This window comes from Chlamydotis macqueenii, chromosome 10, assembly GCF_036417535.1.
Source record: "Chlamydotis macqueenii isolate bChlMac1 chromosome 10, bChlMac1.mat, whole genome shotgun sequence".
NCBI lineage: Eukaryota > Metazoa > Chordata > Aves > Otidiformes > Otididae > Chlamydotis > Chlamydotis macqueenii.
Window position 1 is genome coordinate 15,480,435 of NC_141565.1, and position 14,507 is coordinate 15,494,941.

A 14,507-nucleotide genomic window follows, 5' to 3' on the forward strand; every position below is an offset into this window, starting at 1 on the left:
GGGAGAGGCAGAGCGATGCTCCTAGAAAGAGCCCGGGACTTCAGGATGGTTTGCTGCTGTTGGAGGGTCTGTTCAACTGGAGAAAATAGTTTTGTGTGGCTAGACTGTGGCCAACACCAGAGCTAGGGGTGGTAGATGAAATGCAATGACTGTGTTTGGCCAAGAGACTAAACAGGGCTGTTCTCAAGGCACAGGTGCTGATAGATCTCATGATTTAATCACAAGCCCTACAATGCTTAGAGATTTTTCTGGAGTGTGGCTTTTGTTTGATGAAATGGAAGTTCTCAGCCCTCAAGATTGTCAAAACCATTAATCCCTGTGTATCCTAAATTTGCCTGTGAAGAATCCTAGCTTTATTTCAGCAAAACACAGTTTTAAGGTGCCATGTCTGTGGTTACGAACGATGAAACTCAGCTCCTGAAAAATAAGGCAGACAAACAAGAAAAGACAGCAAGCTCTCCTCAATCCTCATGCTGAAGCTAAGGTGAGTGCAAGAGCCCAATAAAAGCTGAGAAAGGTGCAGACAGGCATACCCACACCGTGCCAGAGCTGGCAGCGGCTGCAGAAAGTGACATCTGGCCTGGGATAATCTGCCTTCCCGCACAGTGGCTTTATGCGAGGGAAACGCCACGGATCTCAGAGGACGTGTTCCAGATTTAGCTTTGTGTGGGATCAGAACGAGACCGGTTGCAGCCGCTCTGGGCTGCCGACCCTGAAGCACCGAGCAGCCCTGGGCGGGTGCTGCGGCATCCTCTGGGCCAACGCTTTCCCAGGAGAGCCCGGAAGGCTCCGGGTACTGCGGGAGCAGGTTGGATGGCTTCAGTGCCTTACGCTGCATTGGAATGAGCACAGCCAGGAAAGGATTTTCTGTTGGTTAAATGAACCATCCCAGGGCAGAAATTTGGCTCGTCCCAACTTCTTGATGCACATCCCAGCCCCACAGCAGCAAATCACACTGGAAATGGTCTGCAGGAAGGGTGCTGAGTTCATTGCTGGGTGCTTGTGCTTGATTCAAACCCAGCTGCTTGAAAATCATCCTCTCTGGAGCTCACATCACCGATTTAAAGCATTTGAGTGACAGCTTTCTCCCCCTGATACTTTCATCAGTATCTGGACACTGGTCTTTTTAGTTGCTCTTTACCATCGCAAACCCACTAAGAATTTCAAAACCAGAGGCGGAAGAAAGCCCTTCCTCTGCCCCGCTGGGTATGGCCACGCAGCACAGAAGCGATGATCATCAGGATGTGTGCCAGGCATGTCAAGGCAGTATGATGGGAAGGCAGAGGACGTTTGACTAAAAATATCCACCGTGACAAATTGCACAATAAAACAGAAAACAAATTAATATTTATAAAATATTTAGGCTTCTTTGATTTTCACTTTGAACATTAGATATTCTTGCAAGCCTAGATTAACATGTAAATATGCATATAATCAGGTCATTATTTGCAAAAATTATTCCTGTCATCACAGAATGCACGCAGGTTTTTCTTTTTGATGCATTTTAGGTTAAGGGTCTGATTCTTACTCGTGCTGTGTTCTTTATGCTGTGCCAGTAAATTCCTCTTATTTTTAGGCCTTTTTACTTTACCAACAAGGTGTAAGAAGGCTTTTGTACAAATAAGGAATGGAAATGAACTATTCGTTTGTGAAATTGAATTATACTTCATCTGAATTACGAAAGATAGAAAAAATAGCTCAAAAATTGGAGAAGTGGCACATGAAAACACAAAACCCATGATCTTTAACATGTTTTGCTGAAAGGTTTACAGCTTATCAATAGTCCTCTGTTCATGCTTTTTCCCCGTGATCTAAATGTTTTGCTTTTACAAAAGCAATATGATCATGGGTTTCCTCACAACAAACTGAGTTGCTCTAAAAGAACTAGATGACATTAATGAATTAAACAACCCTAAGTCCTGCTGCTTTCATATTTGCACTGTACAGCACGGAGCAGATTTTGCACTAGATGTCCTGCTTGAGAGCTGGGAAAATCTTCCTAAGAATCTATTTCCTCCTTCAGTTATATGAACATAATTTTCATTACTGGTAAGGGTTATATATAAAAAAATATATATCCTTTCAAACCACAAAGAATGTTGTTTTATTTTTTGTTCATTCAATGACTTAATTGTTTCCTTCATTTAGTGGCATGGTTGGTTGTGGCAATAGAGATGCTATTGTAAAACAAAGCAAGCTGTCCCCGTTTTCACATCAAAGGAAAGGAGCACGGTATGAAATATTTTTTGAAAAGCATTCTCATCACCTGACATGTATCTTTTTAAATTAATCAAATTATTTAAATTGATAGAGTATTTTATACAGCACTGTAAAGATATGGCCAACAGTCAAGGGATACTTTCGAGCCTCTTGGCCAAGAAGCCAGCAGCAGGTGTGCAGGAACTGCTGCTCCTGGCCAGAGAGACTGAGCTTGAGATCGAGCCTTCAGCATGTTGCACACTCAGGACACTTGGATGGGAGTGACGCTCCCTTGCACGTCTTGTTTTGCTCAGACAAGCAGCTAAACTCTTTCACTCTCTTCTCTGCACTTTTCCCTATGATTAGGCCTTTCTTGCTCTTGGGTGGCTATAACACTACACAACACCCAAAATTGTACAGGGGTACAAACACTCCTTTGTCCACCCCTGAGAGGGTCCAGAATGGTGTCTGCCTTTTTGTGGCCATATTGCACCGCTGGCTCATAGCCATCCTCTGACGCATGAATAGCCAGACCCTGTGCTTCTTGTCCCGCTTGCTGAGCTCCCTGGTCATACGTGTGTGGTGTGCACTCCTACGGGGAGACATTGCCAATGAAGTCGTTGTTGCTTTTAAGTGCTAGCACTGTCACCTACTAAGTGTATGAATATGTGTGTAGACACACACATTGGACTTTTCTACCGACCTCTAGCCTCACCAGGAAGTTCTGGTGTATACAGGTCACTAAAATAATCTATATGGCCTTCAAAAGATCGGGCTGCTCTAGAAGTTGCTTCTGCCAAGGTAGATTTGGAGAAAAGCAACGCAATGCCACTACACCGCCTTTTGTTGACAACAACCTGGGGGGGAAAGAATCATCTTTACTTTCTTTTCCAGTCTCCCATTCTTCCTCAGGCCTACAAAATTCTCTCAGACAGCCTGAGCTTATTATTTCTCCCAGATAAGTTATTTCACAGACTCAAGCCTGTTTTCCATCTCTCAGACTGATTCCATGAGAGCTACCATAGCCCCCAGCTCCTTCTGCACCTGACGAGATGTCCTTGTAGACTTCAAACGTTTCTGAAAACTGCAGCAGGAAATCTAGCCAAAAGCCAAAGCTTGAGGAAGGGAAACAAGAAGCGATAAAATTCAAGGAGGAGGCCAGAAAGACAGAAGATGCTGCAGAATCTGCTTTTGCTATTTTTTTTTTAAGGTCTCAATGCTCAAGACTTCTCTCATTTCTAAGAAAAATGACCTTCAGCAAGAAAATACAATGTATTTCTCTTAGGAAGCACATAACTATAAAGAAGACTAAACGAGGAGATGCTCAGCAGATTGAGGCAGTCTTTGGAGTAGCACAGTGGATAACTTCCTACTGCACTGCTGCCTCATGCAAGAGCCTACCTGCCTCTCTCCTCTCCCTCCACAAAACAGCCAGCAGCTCCCCTCAGGCACTACATATAGCTTTCCCCACCCCTTCCTAATAGACTTAATAATGCCTCTGGGAGGAGCTAACTCAATATAATCCCCTCCTCCAGCAAAGCCCTTGCAATCTTCTGCCCAAGTGCAGCTACTTGAGATTTTTTGTGCTGGGCTGTGTGTGCTTTCTTTTTAATTACTCTTTTGATTATATTTGGGGGCTTTAAACTCCTTTTTAGTATTTTTCCATGCTAGTTCATGTCAGTGTTCCTGCTGTTTCTTGTGTTTGGCAACACTCTTTCACCATGGCTTTTGTGTTAGCAGTCTCTAACCGCTCCCTCTCCTGCAGGGTCTCCCCGTGTTTCTCTTTCTAGCAAAGAAGTGAGGTCTAAGTTCTTCCAAACAGAAGACAGTCACTTTCTCTGCAGCTTTGGGGACTGTGGCTGCCAGGACAACTCTAAAAGGGTATTTCTAACCTGGTAGGAAGGCTAATTTAGCCTTATGAAAATTAGGTGTTGTTTGGTAAGTAGGAATAATACACTGGCTGGTTCTCTGTGCTTTACGGTGCCTAAATAATAACATCAGGAGTGCTAACCAGATTCCCTCAGAAACAAATTAAGAGGAGGGCAGAGGAGAGCCCGGTGAGGGTTTAACTGATTGTGAGGATCCAGGCTCTCCTCCACCTTGGTGAAGCTGCACAGCCAGCTTTACCTGTGAGCACCTGAGCCCTTGTTTGAAATGAGGACGCAGCAGGGCCTGAAGTCCTTGGTGGAGATGGGAGACTTCAGTGCTGACATCTCAGACTGGGGAGAGCTGGTGCTGTCCTGGGGGAGCTGGATGCCTCCTTGCAAGGAAAAATGAACTCATCAGGCTGTTGGAATGGGCAAGAAAAGTTGCTTTTGTTTTTTTGCATTTTAATTTTTTTTCACCAAACCTCAAAAAAAAAAAAAAAAGGCACTTTTTTTTTTTAAACTACTTTCAATATGATGAAGCACAGATTTATAAACACACAAATTCAAAAACACAGTCCTGGGAGGAGGGAATGGATTTCAGTGTTCTCAACAGTGCTATAAATAGTACATCAGCAAGCAGCATGACTGCTGCAACAGCTTTAGCCAGATTGCAGATCTGAAGGAAAATCAGATAGAGTTTAGCATGAGAAAGGGATGTTATGTTGATTGTTATGAAAAGGGATGTTTCCAGCTAGTTTTTGGTGGTTACCTATTGTTTTAAATAGTTCTTTTTATGACAGGTAATAAATCTTCTGTTTTGAGGTGCGGCTGATAATCTGACTTCAGCACATTCTGTCAACTATTCATACTGTTAGCAAAATTTCCAATTAAACCCAGCAAAGCTCTTTATTAAAACCTGAAGATTTACAGCACTCTTTCCTGCTCAACCTCAAAGCTTGAGAAAGCAGTTGGGAAAACTGTAGTCAGTGTGAGGAAAGCAAAGATGAAGTGTGAATTGCCTGCAAGGAGAACAAGAGGAGTGGGGCTGATGTTCAGGGATGTTACAGGCAGGGTCTTTGAGATTTGTAGGTTCTTGCTTTCCCATGATTTATACTAGTCCACTTTCTGTTTCTGATCCCAAAAAGCAGGATGTAAAGCTGCTCACTTCCTGAAAGTTTATTGAAATACTGTTGTGGATTACAGGAATTGGTAGTGTGCCTAACTCTTCTACCCACCTGTCAAGTACTAATTAGGTGCATTTCACAAGAACATCCCAGTGGGTCACTGTCTTTAGTGCCTAGCATGGCCAGGCTTTCACCACTGAAACCTGCGGAGTGTTGTGATCTTGGAGCATCCCCCTTGCTGCTGTGACCTTGCCTGGGCTGTGCAGCAGATGATGCTTTGCCTCTCAGCTCGGCTTCATCTGCAGCCCTGTGCTTCGGGCTCCCTCTGGAAAGGATGATGTGAGTTTGAGCTTTCCCTGATTGGAGAATGTCGTAGTTCAGCCCCGATCGGACCAGACTACGCAGTCTCTCTCTCACTCCCCCCACCCTCCGAGAGAACAGGGAGAGAAAATATAAGGAAAAACGGCTCAAGGTTTGAGATAAGGATTGAGTTTAATTGGGAGCGGTAATGGGCAAAACAGGGATTGAAGTTGACAAAAGAGCAAAATGATTAGGGGAAATATATGTTCTGATTGTGGTGAAGGGACAAGTGGTGAATTGTGTGTAAATTGCATGGTATATCCACTCCTCTCCACTTCTTGCAGCCAGGCTGGACCGAGACGGGCCCAGTCGGCTGCCTGGCGAGAGGCCAGAGGGTGAGGCCTGCAAGGCCCATGAGGCCTGCGCATCCCCCTCTGCGCCTCTGCCCCTACTCAGCTTCTTCACATCTTCTCTCCTCTGTCTTTTTTTTTTCTGTTTTCCCATTCTTAAATACGTTATCACAGAGGTGTTATCACGGGACATTCTGCTACCAATCAGCTCGGCCTTGGCCAGCAGTGGGTCCACCCTAGGCCCAGCCGAGTCCACTGAACAAAGGGGAGCGACTTCTAGCAGTTTCCTACAGAAGCTACCACCTTAGGCCCCCCCTACTAAACAAAACCACGACAGAGAAGAAACTGAATTTTCCTCTCATGCTTTGTGTGAGAGCACAGACCAGCAGGCAGCAGGGTAAAAGGTAAGTTACAGTTTTAAGAAGCCCTTGCCGTTCTCTGAAGTGATGGGGCACCAGTTCCTGGCTGCAGGCTGTGGATGCACATGGACATCGCCTTGGAGAGATGGTGTTTGGGGTATTTCCTATCCTTTGCACTTTTATAGCTATCTTACACAGCCAGCTGTGAAAAATACCTTCCAACTTGCAGAGCTGTGCTGGTGTGGATTTGGGGATTTTGGCAAGTTGTTTTTTTCCCCTTTGTGTTTTGGGATATTTGCACCTGCTGTGCTGTCAAATTGCAGAGCTTTAATCCAGACTGAGGGAGGCAAACAGATGCTCCCCCAGCAAGGGAAGAAGAGGGGAAATACATTTTGGGATACAGATGTACGTGCACTATGCCTATCTCATCCCTTCCTAAGGATGTGAGTGGTGTGTGTGTCCTTTATACCAGTACTGAGGGGCAAAGCTGGGGTTTGCAGTATTTCTCATTCAATCCTGGAGCTGGCAAGGTGAGTCCTCTCCACCACTGGCTATCCCTGACCCTCTAACCTCTTCCCCTGAAGAGAGCTTTACTCATGCAAAACAGCAGCAATGTGAATTTAGGGTTTCGTTATTGCTCTGGTACCCGAAACAGGCATTGGGTCAGGGCACGGCACAGGTGGATGTGCAGGTGTGTCTCTCACAGGGCTGGGACAGCTGAGAGCATCATCTCCATGCAGGACGTGGTGCAAGCGCCTTTCTCTGCGGTCACCCCACAGCAGCTTTGGTTTTTGCAGCTGTACCTCTGGGCCGGTGCACTGACATTTTCTCTTCCTTTAAGAAAAAATATCTAGCATTTAAACCTTTGCTTGGTAAAGGATGAAACAGAAAAGTAGGTCGGATTTGAAGGATCCCAGCCCTGACAGCATCCCTTCTAGAGCTCCAGACCCAGGTTTTTGGAGAGAGACAGAATATGACTGCCGTGGTGCTTCTCATGCTCATCTGTGCTCTTTGTGCTCCTGCGTACAAAATCACCCTCAAAATGCCCAGGATAAATTATATCCCTACGCTTTTAAGGGAAGGATTTGGTTGCCAGCAATATATTTATGAAATGAAGCTACCTCTGCTCAGCTCCTTTGAAACTTAGCTGGGTTTTACCAGGAAGCAAGGTTATTTTTTACTTTTAAATAGTCTAAGCTAAATTAGCTGGAACCTAATTACAGAATGCTTTTGATTAAAGCCAGACAATGCGCTCTGGAAGCTAGGATCAAAAATGACAAGAATTGATGTCTGTGAAGGATTAAGAGGGAAAAGAAAAATGACTGATTAATTTTTAAAATCAAATCAGGATCGCTCTTTGTACATGGAACAAAGGTTGCAGCGAAGTCAGGCAATCCTTTTGGACGCAGGAAAACTTGACTTCCAATGATACGACTTTTAATTTCATTTGACATGCACATAACTGAAATCCAAAAAGAAACACCAAAGATTATTTCTGCAACTATTCTTAGAGATCAAGAGAGAAATAATTGTAAGTCTTGTGTGAGATCTAGAAATCTCCTTAAGATAGTTTGACTTGTAGACATGATACTTTTCGGTCCGCATCAGCTGTGCAGGCAGGCAGCTAGCTGCTTGCCTTAATCACTGAACCTTTAGAAAGTGCTCCATGCTGATTTCCATGCCATCCTCTGAAAATGACCCTGCTTAAAGAAATCGTCCATATTGCTAGCAAAACAAATGCTGGTCCAACGAAGCTCCTTTCAAAAATACTTCGTACCTTTAGCTTAATGAGCAATGACCTCGTTGCTCTAATGATTTGAATCCTGACAACTTTTTATGATCTATCTGGTATCATATTGACGCATGTTTTTCCAAGCTATTTTGCTCCAGAACAAGCACACGTGACTTCCTGTATGCAGACTTTTCTCAGCTTCTGAAGGTGGAATATTCTGCAATACTACGGCATTTTAGTTTATTGACCTTGAGGTGTGGCAGAGGGAGTTGATATCCTCATTTGGCCCTATCCTCTGGGCACAAGGAAATTTAGGAAATGTGGTTTCTGTGGAAATGAGGTTTCTTAAGGAATTTTTTTATAGGCAAGGGTGAAAATCTAGAATTTGAAAATGGAGTAAGGAGGAGAGACCCATGAGCATGGGTACAGGAGCTGGCTGGGACCTAATGGGCAGGGACTGGTCTTTCCCATGGGTCCCCATGTGTGGTTCCTGGCCACATGGAAGGCAATTTTTGGCTATCACAGGGCCTCATGTTTTGTTGCTTATCTGTTAAATTTTAAAGTGAAACTATCAAGCAAATGAAGCCAGGCCATGAAATGACAGGCAATTGGCATTAGGATGGGAAAGTGAACTCCCCTGTGCCAGGAAAAGGTGAAAAGCTCCCTGGTTCAGAATACAGCCCCAGGGAAAAATACTGTAACCTGATCAAAATGACTGGTAGCTTTAAAAACAACAGAAAGATCCAAGAGATGGCACCAAGCTCTCCCTTTCCGGGGATAATGTATTGCGAACAAATTTGATGGAGACCTGGAGAGGATGAAATGACCCTCGCCAGTGCGGATCTTGAGAAGAGTGACAGGTAGAGTGTGAGACTGAGGCCTGGCTGGAGCTGGGAAATCTGGTGTGCTAAGCGCCATATGGTACTCCGAGCTCGTGTGCGAGACCTCATTTCCACACCCAACTGCTCACAAAAAAAAAAAAAATAGCACTGGTGCTATCACCAGTTGCCTTGAACTCACTTCAAACTGGGTGACCCCACCGTCTGGTCCCCGCTGCTGCAGCCTGGATGGCCCATGGGTCGTAGGCTTCGTGCTCTGCCTCATGCAATGAGGAATCCATTTTAAATTATTTATTTTTATAGATGTGTGCATGTATATATCTGTGTGTATCTGGCTTATATTTAATGTCCAGTGCAGCGAAACAAGAGATCGTTCCCTACCATTTCCTCATTAGCAGATGGTTTCAATCTTATTTCCAAAGATGTCCCAAGCAAAGACAAATCCCGCTGTCCTCTTTCAGCCCCTTGAGGCTGGTACAGCTCTGCCTGCCGCAGCCCTGGGCAGAACCAGCATCACTACCAGCCCTGAAGGTAGTGTCCTCTGGCAATGACCGCTTCTCCGTTCCCACAGGGACAATTTGATCCTGAGCCACGTGCTCAGGAGCACTGCTGGCACAGCCCTGCTTGCATTGATCTGCTGCTTGCATTGATCTGATGCTTTCCAGCGCAGTGTGGTCTGCAGTCTGGAGCAAAAGGCTGAATTCAGTTGACTTGGTGTTTGGAGGACACAGCAGGAAATTATTTGCCAGAACACAGGTTCAGGCAGGTCAGAAGTCTAATACAAATCTTTTGGTAAAGCCCTGGGAAGAAAACCTTTCAAGGTAAGAGTGAGAAGCAGGCATCTCTAGGTGCTTTGCCTACTGATATATGACACCTGACAGCTTGCCATTAGTCACGGAAGCTTCCCACTCTCTGTATCCAAATGAAAAATCAGGGTACATGCTTCCCAGAAACAGGAGATAAATCACTGCTTGTAGATGGACAAGCTTGAGGACTTTGGCTTTTAAACTTGCCGTGTCAGAATTTGTGCCAATGAAATCTATTTTTCCAAAGTGAAGAAGGAAGAGCATTAAAGCAATAGTGTCCTCTGAGGGACTTTGGCCCTCAGCGTTGATGCTGGACTGGCGTTGCTGCTTCCCCTACGGCACTGGTGGACCCTCTCCAAGGAAAGGAAAGGGTGGGAGGTTCCTGTCTTTATGGAGTATGCATATGGTGGGACGTTCCATCCCTTTGAAACACTTCTGGTCTCCCCAGATTATTTTTCATTCATCGTGGTGATTTGGAGCTGCACCTCTGTGGCACTTTTTTTGAATAATGCCTGTTAAGCACAGTCATGGAGGTGTGAGAACGGTGAATATAATGTAGTGTCTTGGTGAATGGGTTCCTGCTGCATCTCCAGTAATTGCAGACATACCATCTCTGCTAGTTTTAAGATATGTTTCAGTGTTTATTTTATTATGTAGTATCAAAAAAGCGTGGATCTCTGTCACCTGCAGAGCAAGGTTTGTGCTGGGAGGATCGAGAACTGGGAAGGAGATGCTCTTACTTCCGAGCTAACTGGGACCATGTATAAAATCAGGTTGCTGCCATGGTTCTGCAAGGATTTCCAGCCAAAGGAGGAGCTGAGGTGGGGATGGCCAAGTGCTGAAGAGCAGCAAGCCAAAACACAGCTGGGACGGTAGAAGGGGATGGAAGACGCAGCACGAGGGAGCTCCTGTAGCTGCTGCAAGCCCAAGTGCGCTGAGCTAGAGAGCAGTGGGGAAACCATCTCAGTCTTCAGGAGGGCCCAACCTGCCGGTGGTGAAGGTCTCAAGAATATTTGCTTTTGTTTTTCTGTCTTGGACTTCAGTTTTCAAAAATTGTCAATGTGCTACTAAATATAACAGGAATATAACAGGAGATAATTAATAAAGGGTGAGTTCAATCAGGCTTGCAGTTCTCCATGGCAGTCAATGGAGATTGGGCATATGTTTTTCCAGAACATACTACCAATAAAATTAAGGAAAAAAGATTCTCCACATGTCCCTAGTCTACTGCTCAGTTATACTTTTACTAAATATTTCAGTATTTTTTTTTAATCTCTCAAGAGGTTTTTGAGCTGCTTCAACACATCCTCTGCTGTAAGTCTCTCCATGGAAGAAACTTATTAAAGGAAGCAGCACATGACAGTCACGGTGAGCTGCAAGCAATGAAACTCCCCACAGACAGGAATTTTGGTGGTTGTGCTGATGCAAGCTAACTACAGCTGCTATCAGACACCAGAGCTGGAAATCTCTAGGAGGGAGCGCGGTTACCCTGCAGCTCTGCGCTGGTGGGGAAAGCCGTGGCTGGAAGTCAGAGGGGAAATTTTGTGTCCCTGTCTGCTTGTGCCTTTTGGAGTCTTAGGGATGCTCTGTCCCTATGTCTGCAGGAAGGGACTCTGCCACCACCAGACAGTTATTAGAATTGCTGAGAAGTGGTTTGTATTTCCTAGAGGTTATTATTTAAATAAATAAAAGCTTACTCAATAACATTTTGTAAGGAAACGTTCTCCATTTTTCTTCCCTGTTTTTTCTCCTAGGGCAGAAAGAAAAGAGGGCACAAAACACAACGTTTTTGGTTTTTTTTCTTGAAAAAAATGAAATGTAATTGTAATTCTGACCTCAAAGCTGGTTTTGATAGGATAAAAAAGATTATTAAAAAAAATGAATTGGACCCAATCCCATTGCTACCACAGACTTCATCTAGGCTTGTTGCAGATCCATGAGTTTGACACAAAGTCCTCTGCCTCAAATTCCAGTGGAACCTTCAGAAATTCTTTCCTCCCCTGCACACATCTTGTTTACTCCAAGAATACATTTGAATTATTTTTTTTTTTAATAGAGCTTTAGTCTGAGCAAAACTAATTGACTTGTTAAACTTTTGCAGATGGCTGATTCCTTACAGGGCATAAGAGCTTCAGGTATTTTTTAGGCAGATATTGCAGTCGCTGACCTACTTAGGACCCAAATCCTATTTGAGCACTGGTGTCCTTCTGGTGGCACAACTGGTTATCAGGGTGGCAGCTAAATCGAATACGCAAATGTTTGCAGAAGAGGGGCCCAAATCTGGTCGCTGGGTGTGTGCTGTTAGACACGGTGACGGGCTCGTGCCCTCAGCACTTTCCCCAGCCTTTGCCGGGGCAGGACCCGGCTCCATCACAAAACCCTCGCGGTGATTTTTTAACGCCGCGAGGAACTGGAAACGCTGTCGGCGAGCAAGGGCATCACCAGCGCAGATGGACGCGGGGAACCACTGCTCCCGCCCAGGATATATTATCATTATTAAGGCTATGTTGGGAAACCAGGCCAGAGCAACAGCAAGACAGAAAACGCTGTTCTGCTCTCAAGGAAACCCTCAGAAGCGTTGGCGAGCAGGCGGGCAGAGCTGCAGCCCTGCGGGGGCCGGGGGCGGCCGGCAAGTTGGCCCCGGGAAGGGAGAGGACGCGGTGGGATGCGGTGCCGTCCACAAAAACATGAACAGTTCTCTGCAGGCGGGGGGAGCCAGTTTGTTTTCTTTTTTTTTTTCTTTTTCTTTTTTTTTTTCCCCCACGCCTTCCTTTCCCTTCCTGCCCCGAAATAAAAATTATTAAAGAATAAAAAAAATTAATGATTTTTAAAAGTGGCGGGGTGACAGCGGCGCCGGGGCGCGGGGCGGGTCCGCGGGGCGGTGCGGGGGGCGCGGGGCCCCGCCCGGTGTGCGCGGGGGCGGCTCCGCGCATCTTCCCCGGCTGGCGGGCGGGGGCGGCTCCGCGCATCCCCGCGCATCCATCTTCCCCGGCTGGCGGGCGGGCGGCTCCGCTCCGCTCGCTCCGCGGGGCTGCGGCGCCATGGAGGCGGTGGACCAGGTACGCGGAGCCTCGCGGGCGGGATGCGGGGAAGGGGGTTACGCGGGCGCGGTGCTGACTCCCTCTCTCTTCCCGCAGCTCGCCTCCGCGGGCACTTTCCGCGTGGTGAAGGAGCCGCTGGCCTTCCTCAGGGTGCTCGAGTGGGTGAGTCTTCGGGGTGCGTGGGGCAGCGGGTGGGGTGGGGGGGTCCCCAAAGTGCGCGCCCGCGGAACAGGTGGGAGCCGGGCTGGGACGGCGGCGGAGGGGGCTGGGGGCGAGGGGCTGAGGCTGGGGACTCTCATCCTCCAGCGATGTGGCCGGCGGGGTGGGCTGGGAGCTGGGTTTGTGGGTGCCCCCCCTCCGCTTCATTCTTGTGCTGGATGTAAAATAATTTTTTTTTAAGAAACCGAGGAGAGAAAAAAAAAAAAATCCTCATTATGCATTTAGCAAACTTGTCTCTGGGCCGAGCGGGGAAGGAGGCAGATAATTGGTTTGCGGAGCAATGTCACTGTTTGTTGCTCTGATGCTCATTCGTAGTGAAGTCTGCAGGTCAAATGACATTCATCGCCAGTAGGTCTGCGGGAGGAGAGAGCCTCTCTGAACGGAAAGTTCAGAACATGTCATGGAGGATTAATCACATTCCCCTAACGCTGACTGGCTGGGGAATTATGTAAGCTGCGTATTTTGGGGGGCGCGTCTGCATGCGGGTGCTTTTATCCACATGTTCGCACCCGTCGTGCACGGCCCGGCCACGGGGTGTTTGCAAGGGGGTGTTTTGGCGTGCGGGGGAGCGGCTGCTTGCCCCAAACCCAGTCCCTGCCCATGATTGGCAGCTCGTCTTCCTCGCCGGGTGTCTCAAAGCACCAGGTCCTGCAGGGCTGGGTGATGGGGATGCGGCAGTGCTGTGGGCCTGGGACAAGGTGGCCTCACAGCAGGACAGCCTGCATGCGGATGATGAACAAGGTCCCTCGTGTTCCTCGCCCAGAGCTCCCCAAACCCACCCAGTGCTGCTGCGCTTGCCTGGAGGAGAAGTCAGGACACCCAGGGGCTGAGCCCCAGACACCACTCTGAGGATGCTTCAGCCTCTCTGCAGGGCTCACCACGAAGCAGAAGAACGAGGAGCAAACCTATTTCTATGGCAAATAGCTGCTGGGAGCATGGTCTCTTGACTGTCTGCTCAGTGAAGCTGGGTCTGATGGCAGGTGGGAAGCGAGCTGCTCCGGGAAAGGCCCTGGGCCAAGGGGCGCAGGCTGTGCCCTTCAGGGAAACTGTTCCCCCGGAGCGTTGGCGTCCTTGGGACAGCAAGCGGGAGCTCTTTCTCTCTTGGCAGTTCCCTAGGTCTGTAACTTCTTCCAGCAGCCGGATATAAAAGCCGCCTTTGTCATGGTTGAAAGCTGCCTGTAGAACTCTTCTGGCTGCACGCTGCCCGTTGGTGTCTATAGAAATGCACGCGCGACTGTATGTAAACAGAGCTCTGCTGATGCTGCCGAGCTGGGTCAGTCCTTGGCAGCAGGGAAATAATGCAGGAGAAGGATGCAGTGCATTTAAGATGGTGTGAGAAATTACTTTTTCCCCTTTTGATGTGTGTGTATGAGTAGAATCAAGCATGTTTTAGTGCCTTTTTTTTCTTTTTTTTTTTTTTTTTTTGATTACACAAATTCCATCTCTGTTCACTTCATCTTGTTGCTTGCTCCCTCTCACCATGCTTACCAACTGCTAGCCACTTCTCTCTGCCATCTCTGATCTCAACTAAGCGTCCATCTCTCCCCCGGATTCCATTTTTCAGCCTAATTATAATCTTAAATTTTTAAAAAAGCCCAAATGCTCCAGCAGATTCTGCAGCTGCTTCCACATTCCCCGGCAGCCTCGCGGCCCTCGGTGCGCTTGATCAG

At 47.1% G+C, this 14,507-nt stretch overlaps 1 protein-coding gene across 1 annotated transcript in view; it reads left to right on the forward strand.

The window, feature by feature from the left end:
- The first annotated feature begins 12,508 nt into the window (after positions 1-12,508).
- The window catches only part of SYNPR (synaptoporin), a 102,610-nt gene continuing 100,611 nt past the window's right edge, over positions 12,509-14,507 (forward strand). Inside the window, exons 1-2 of the mRNA XM_086755940.1 lie at positions 12,509-12,636; positions 12,715-12,780. Coding sequence (XP_086612066.1) covers positions 12,619-12,636; positions 12,715-12,780 — 84 coding nt within the window. The 5' untranslated portion in view covers positions 12,509-12,618. The remainder of the gene's footprint in view (positions 12,637-12,714; positions 12,781-14,507) is intronic.